The 7,632-nt window shown below is 52.6% G+C and overlaps 1 protein-coding gene across 2 annotated transcripts in view; it reads left to right on the top strand.

The window, feature by feature from the left end:
- The first annotated feature begins 4,306 nt into the window (after positions 1-4,306).
- The window catches only part of Cxcl12 (C-X-C motif chemokine ligand 12), an 11,886-nt gene continuing 8,560 nt past the window's right edge, over positions 4,307-7,632 (top strand). Inside the window, exon 1 of one of the 2 annotated variants that reach the window (XM_008846919.3) lies at positions 4,307-4,474. In XM_008846919.3, the coding sequence (XP_008845141.1) occupies positions 4,414-4,474 (61 nt within the window). In that variant the 5' untranslated portion in view covers positions 4,307-4,413. The remainder of the gene's footprint in view (positions 4,475-7,632) is intronic. The other variant, XM_017801616.2, reaches the window with a different exon arrangement.

The raw sequence follows: 7,632 nt of genomic DNA, 5'->3' as shown, positions 1-7,632 counted from the left end.
AAAGGCCTGTGGATGACTGTCACAGACATCATTTATGTCTCTAACTACGCTCCTCTGACTTACTGATGTCTGGGAAGCCAGAAACACTGGCCATTGGCACTTCTGCCTTTTCCCCTGCATGGCTCTGTCACCTTGGCCTAAGCTCTGACACTTTGAGACCTGGGCTCTTTATCTTTAAAGCTGAGGTGGGAGGGCTTATTCTACAACGTGGTCTTGGTAAAAGCTAAATGTGACAGATACAGAAAAGCAAGCTGAAGATGTCTGGAAATAGGATTGTTAGATATCCTCTCAGGACTTTCTTCGGGCCAGTGGTCTAACACTTAGTAAACCCAGTGCCATCAGGGATGGAGAGCATACCTACCGTACAGGTGACAGGAGCACTGTGGGCCTTGTATGCTTCTGTGAGCATCTTGGTCCTCAAAGTAGGTCACCTGCTCCTGAATCCCATATGCAGGGTCAGAGGTGTGTGAGCAGAGACAGTGGAAGGCAGAACAAAGCACATGATGCCAACTGCTGACTGAACACCATTAGACCTGAGCAGCAGAGTGAGCACTCTGCCGGGGGTGCAGGGCCAGGGTGTCGCGGGACCCTACAGACCCTTCTTGCTACACCCTCTTCCTAGGATCTACACAGGCCTGGGTCAGCTTTTTCCAGCCTCGTTTGATATGAGAGTGAGGAAGGTGACCTCTTTGCTTTTGGATTTCATGTTTTACCACTTCAAGGCCAAACAGTTCCCTTTAAAGGGGGCACTGGGGTAAGACAGTGCCCAACAGCAAACTTTAGCTCTTGTTTTGTGTCATCGTCAAGATATGTTTACCTCAACCATCTAAACTATTGCATCTTATGCTAATATAAATGAACTCACTTTTAAAACCTAAATCATACATTTAAAAAAATAAAGCCAATCCTGAGCAGTATTTGAAATATTTCCCTGTTCATATTCACTAGTCATACTTCGGTTATCATTTAAAAATAAATGTATTAATCTATATCTTAAAAATAAGGCTTTCATTACTCATCATTATTACATTTGCAATACCAAATTCATGGAAATAGCCTCGATACCCACCAGTGGATGAAGGGATGAGGTAGCATAAAAGAGAATGAAATTATGTCATGTGCAGGAAAATGGGTGGTGAGCCTCATAAAAAGAAACACTGCGCGTTTTCTCCCTTGTGGAACCCAGAGAAAAGAAGAACAGAAGGATATTAAACCACAGAGGGGAAATAATAAGGATATGGAAGGAAGAGGGAACAAGGAGGTGGGGGAAGATGATCTAAGAAAGACTAACCAAGTAAGGATGGTCAAAGTACAGCGCACACACGTGTGGTAACGTCATACTAAAGTTCCTTACTGTGCAGTACTAATATAGGCTAACAAGACTTATTTAAAAGGCTAAAATCATGATAATAATGCTATCACAGGAGTGCCAACTGAAGCCATTTGTCAGCTTTACACTTCCCCCTGGAGATTTAGTACAAATCTTCACCTTGTGCTGAGAACCCACAGAGAAGGCCAGTCACTGAACTCTGGAGTGAGCTCCCCTGGCCAGGCAGAGGGAAAGAGGAGGTGCTTGGGTGGGGGTAGGAGGGCTCCAGAGGCGACCGTGGGACATACCTGGCTGCAGTCTCCCACCTTGAATCCTGGATAGCTAACCCTGCACATCCAGGAGAGGACACCTTCCCTTCCCTGAGCCTCAGACGTCACAAAGAAGAGGACTTGTGTTCTCCTTAGAAGTAGGTCTGCCCACGCAGGATTTGGGTGCAATTGAGTCCAGATGTAGCATAAACACAGGGGCAGCCCCTGGGAGACACCAGTGTGGCAGAGCATAGAGTAAGTTCTAAAGGCGATGACTAGGTCTGTTTTTGTGGAGTTCCTAGAGTGAACAGGGTTTGAAATTTAAATCATTCACCGACCATAAAATTGCAGAGATTTTATCTAAAACACAGCTCCTTCGCCATCTTATTTACCACCCTAGCCACTTCCTCTCTTCTCCACACCCCACAGCACTTGCTGGCCTTTTTAGTCACTGTATGCTTGGTTGATGGCTTAACTTTGGTACTACTGACTCTTCTCCTACCCCAACCCAGCACACACGCTCCATGACAAAAGAGGTTTTTTGGTTTCTTTAAGTATTCCACACTCTTAGCCCAAGTCTAGCACATAGTAGGGGGTATATAGAAAAGTATTTTAAGGAACAGAGTGAAGAGGGTGCAGATGTACCCGGCACTAACTTCTGTTCTGGGGCCTCAAGGTGTATCAGCCAGAGAGATGACCCCTAGGTCCTTGGGTCCTGGTTAGCTTCTATCTCGCTCTCAGGCTGCATGGGGAAGCCTCTCCCAGCCCCCTACACACCCAGGGCTACCGGTAGGTCCTACTTACCTGATTTTGAAGCAAAAATCAAATAAAATAGCAAGAGCCCTAGGTGTCTGCTTTGACCAGACTTACAGGGGAAGCGCCGCTTGCCTTAGGCGGTGGGTACACCGACTTCGGGCCCCAGGGCAAGCTTAAAGTCCAGAGTAAGGTTTACCCAAAAGCCCCTGGAGTTTTTATTCTGCTAAGCATCAGAGAGGGGGACCAGCCTCTGGCAATCACCAGAGCTGGGGGAGGGGGAGGTGCGGCCACCAGAGGGCGCCGGAGCCCAACCGCTGCCTACCGGTCAGTACGTGGCCGGGTGAGTTCAGAGTTTAGTATCACATGGCGCTCATAACAACGCAAAACTCCAGGGTGCCCGAAAACTGCCTTCTCCGTAAAGCTAGTTTTGGCTTGTTTGTTTGTTTGCTTTTGTTTAGACAGGATCTTCCTATGTTCCCTGGCTGTCTTGGAACTCTCTATGTAGACAAGACTGGCCTGGAGCTCACAGAGATCCACCTACCTCTGTGCAGTTTAAAGTCTTGCGCCACCGCGCCGGGCTGGAATGTTATTTTTTAAACGCAAGAACCAAGAAGATGAGGTTTCTGATTTGAAGCTCAGGGCCCACAGTGCTCCCTGGAATAAAATGCGTGATGAATGAGTGCAAACCCACAGCGCACCTGAGGACGAAGCACTTGGAGAGACTGCAGAAAGCAGACGTACGGAGCACTCCCCTGCTGACCCATTAGCCCCTAGGCGGAGACACTGAGCCCCAGGTCCCACCAGCTTACCCCCCACCCCACCCCGCATTGCCGGGTGACGGAGGTCTGTCCTCACTTTGGATGAACAAGGATCCTGAACCCAAGTCACTAGCTGGCCATACGGAAAAGGTGCTGACAAAGTGGTCGGAACTGCCCGTGGGAGGCCCAAAGAGGCTGCCCACAGCTTGTAGACCCCTAGGCCGCCTGCCGTCCCCCGTCACAGGTCCCCTGCCTGCGTGGTTGGGGCTGTGGCTGATGGCCATCCAGGAGCATGGCGGTGTACTGGCAGGGCTGGGGTCGAGGGTAAGGGTGTACTCTGGACCCCAACGCCTGCTTCCAGTAGCACCGTCGTAGGAAGCTGGAGGAGGGTAGGGAGTTATCTGGTCGTTTGGATCAGGCTGGGCTTTCACTGAGGAAAGGCAGGAAATACTGAAGCTTAAAAAGGTGTTTCCAGCTTCCATTAATTGAGCACCGACTATGTGTGAGACAGAACGCTCAGGCCTTCGCGGGAGGGAGGCTCTGGTCAATTCCCGGTTTCCACTCTGCGGGGTGGGAACTGTGATTACTCCCTTCCACATCTGACCCAACAGCAGTGCAAAGGAGCAAGAGGAGTAAGAAAATCCACATGCGCCTCCAGCCTGGGAGCGCTGCTGGGTTGGCTTCCACAGCCCAGAGTTAGAAGCACTTCCCAGAGGAAGAGAGTAGTTCTGAAAGCGAAGAATGAGCACATCCCCCTAAGCCTAGCCTTCCCGCCTCAGCACCGGGAGCCTGGGCAAGCGGGTCCTTCAGCTAGAGGTCCCGGCACCCAACAGGACGCTCCCCTGCTAGCCCGCAACAGGCCCTTGCCTTAGGAGCGCAGTGCTTTGTCTTTTTCGGGTGCTTGCTCGCAGCTTTCCCCCAGGACGCTCACTTTCCCTAAGTTTCTCCATCTGCATAATGGGATCAATGACCCCTACAGCAACTGCCCTGCCAGGTCTAGGGAGCGGGACCCAGGTTGGAGGATGGGAGTACGGGGTACCGCGGAGATCAAAGATCCCAGCGCCCTGCTGCGCCTGGAACACTGAGGACGCGCAGGAGAGGCGGAGGAGGGGACTGGAGGGGTGGCCGCCCTGCAGGGGACGCGTCAGAGACCCCGGCCACACTCCAGGCCCGCCCCTAGCCCAGCGCCCCGCCCAGCCCCGCCTGGCTTTCGCCTCTAAAGCGCCCTTCGAGCGCCTCCCGCCGCCGCACTTTCACTCTCGGTCCTCGGCGTCCTCTTGCTGTACAGCCCTGCTCAGCGGCGCGCCCTCCCGCCCACGCCATGGACGCCAAGGTCGTCGCCGTGCTGGCCCTGGTGCTGGCCGCGCTCTGCATCAGCGACGGTGAGTGAGATCCGGGCTCAGCCGGAGCCTGGGAAGGGCCGGTAGCTCTGCGCTTCTGCCCTTTGAGGTCCGCGGCTCCTCCGCCCGCCTCTGGGCCGGGGAGAACGAACCGGCTTGGCGCCGCTCGCCACAGGGAACTTGAGGTAGCCCACTTTGCAGGGCGCACTTCCCCCCCCCCCCGGGTTCCCTCCCGAGGTCCCACGGGTCGCACTGGGGTTTTGTGCGCTGCAAAGAGCGGCGGCGGAACCTAGGGGGTTGCAGATCCAGGATGCGCGGGGCGGCGGGTCAAGTGCCGGGCTGGTGCGGAGTGAGCGCGGGTGGGCAGCGGCATCCCCGCTGCGGCCAGACTCCTGCCAGTTGCACCCAGCTACCCTTCCCGCGCCCAGATGCTCTCTGCCGGAGTGCGCGGCGCTGTCCCGCTGCTCTTGGTGCGGGAGATGCTGTCGGGTGGTGCTTTGCACAGTCACTCAAGCAGCCAGAAGTGCAGTGAGGTCGGTAGGGCTGAGCGCCGTCTCCTCCAAACGGAGCGGGTCTCCAGTCTCACCCTCGCGCGGCTCCGGGCCCGGAGCTGGAGGACCGTGCCGCGCAACTGTTGGACTTGCGCCACCGGCTGAGGCAGCGCTTCTGCGCTACCCGTTGGTCCGCAGCGACGCGGACCTGAGCGCTCATCTCTTAACCGCCTCCTTGTCTCTTCCCCGGGTCACTAGAGAGAGGACCTAGGGTCGTCCGGGGCATGCACACCTTCCCCCAAGCACCTCCCCCTCCCCACCACACCTGCAGATTGGCGCCTTAATAGCTAGCAGCGGATGGGAGCTTACAACAGAGTTCAGTCACCAGGACCCCGGGCCACTGGAAACCGTGGTGTCCCATTTCACTGGGAAAGAGCTTTCTTTCTGTTTTCTTTTTTGACTCTGAAGAGAGAACTCTGCGCTGTCACAGGACACCGCTGCTGTAAAACAAAATAAACGGTTGCCTCTGAACATACGAAACAAAACCCTGCCTTCCCTGGCTGCGATGTTTCCGCAGAGAACAGGGATACTCGCGTTCTTGGAGTGATCGCGAGCTGTGTGCGGCTCAGGTGCGCCTGTGCGATAGTCTCTCCCCGGTGGACAACGAGATACTGGTGTAGGTGGCACCGGTGCTCAGCTGGAGAGTTTGGGCTTCCCTGGTCTAGAGAGATGTTCTCTAAAACTAGAGCGAGTTGCTGGTCAGGATAGCAGAGTACCCAGATTGAAGGCAATCTAGAAATCGTGTTGCTGAGGTCTTGGGGAGGGGACTGCATCTTCCCACTGACCCCCCACTCCCAGGCCATGGTGCACTTTGCTTGGGCATTAATAACTGAATGAGTGGGTGAAATGGGAAGTGTCATAGTGCACCTCTCTGGGAAACAACAGGTTGGGTATGAGGAGACAGGAATGCAGGAACCTGGGTCTTCAAGTCTAGAGGGCAAAATCCTGGAAAGTATTGGAGAGGAAGAGAGGTGGGTCACTCACTGACATCTTCTGACCCTGGGAAGATTTGGCCTGTTAACTTCTCTAGAGTCAAGGGTGTGGCTCAGTCCAGGCTCTCCAGGCAAGACTCATTGCATTACCAAATGAGTATCTTTCTTTACCTCCTGGCATCTATGTACCTTCTGGCCCCACAGAGTACCCTCTGCAATGTGGTCATCCTTGCTAGGGCTTCTGTCCTCAACCATCAGCTGGTTTTATTAAGCATTTGGGCCCCTGGGTACCCTAAGCATCTCTGACTAAACCCAAGTATGAGGGGCTCCCTAGGCCAGGTCAGAGAAACTGTGCAGGGCTCTGCCTACATTAGAGTGGGATGTTCTCCAGAAACTGCTGTAGGTCCCAGGTCCAGGGTGACATGCGGCCAGCAGGGACTTTGGCCTGTACACAGAGTCACATCAAAAGCAGAAAAGTTAGCAATACTGATCAAAAAGCTGTAGAAAGTGGGGCACTGCTGAGTTCTCTCAAGAACACCCAGGACTTTGGTTACTCTTGAAACTGATTGAGTCCCTAAGCTCTGGTATCTTGAAGGTAAAAACAAGAATTGCCTTTGGAGAAAATGGATAAGGTTAGCAGGGCTCTGTTTTGAGCTCTGATTTCATGGCAGGACCCCCACTGCTTGGTTAGAGGGGGCAGGCAGCTTCTCATGGCTCGAGAGAGAAGCAGTTCCCACTGGGCTCTGGGTTTGGGATTAGTTGTGTTTCACCCCTGGTCTTTAGTTTTCCTGCTCCTGACAACCCAGAAAAATCCAAGGGAAATGCAGACCCAGAAGAGGTACTATACTCAGAGTGGAGACCTGAGGTCCTGGTTGCCCAGGTGGCCAGGTCCTACTCCGAGTGGGTCATTTTTCCAGGCGATCTGGTTGTGGAGACTGTACTGGTTTCTGTGCAGGGATGGTACAGTTGGCTCATGGTGTTTTAATGCACTTTAATACTAAATATTGTTAAGGTTTTCGAGGAATTGTGGCTGGCATTTCTTTTAAGGCATTTTTTCCTCTGGCTTGGTGTCTAAATATATTGTTGTTCCCAAGCCACACTACCCTCAGCTAAACTAAGCCTGTAGAAAAACTAAGTCCATAACACATAAGACTTGATCCACATCTCCATCCTGAGATCTTCTGTAAACAAGTAAACTTACAAAACAAATTCCTGAACTAAAAATTCTTATATTTAATCCTTGATGAAAGAATCCACAAATTGAACTATTTGGGGATATTAAATAGGGCTAGGATACAAATCTGCAGGGAGAAAATAACAAAAACTACATAAATTCCAGCCTCCAGGGCTTGCAATTCTAGACTTAAAGGGTGAGTCTTAAAAGGGGTTCTAAAAGAGCCCCTTGCTAATTTACACTAATGAGTGTCAATTATGGCATTTTGCAAATTGGTGAATTGGCAAACAAAGCCCGTAATGAGATCCAGGAGGCTGAGGCATCCCTGGACTGGTCATAAAAAAACACATTTGACTCCATCTAGCCTTGGGGAAGTGCTAGGGAAAAGGTGAGCCCAGGGCCTGCCCTCTGGGGACTCCAGGTAGGAACTCAGCCTGGATTCTTTTGTGGTTTCCAGGGCTTACAGTGAATGGGAGGAGGGAAAACTGCAGGTAGGGGAGAGTACCACTAGGAGGGGAGGGGGAGGGAGAGAGGCGGGGGTGG

The sequence above is a fragment of the Nannospalax galili genome, unplaced genomic scaffold (assembly GCF_000622305.1).
Source record: "Nannospalax galili isolate Female #2095 unplaced genomic scaffold, S.galili_v1.0 scaffold643, whole genome shotgun sequence".
NCBI classification, from domain to species: Eukaryota; Metazoa; Chordata; class Mammalia; order Rodentia; family Spalacidae; genus Nannospalax; species Nannospalax galili.
This window is presented reverse-complemented; position numbering and strand designations above follow the sequence as displayed.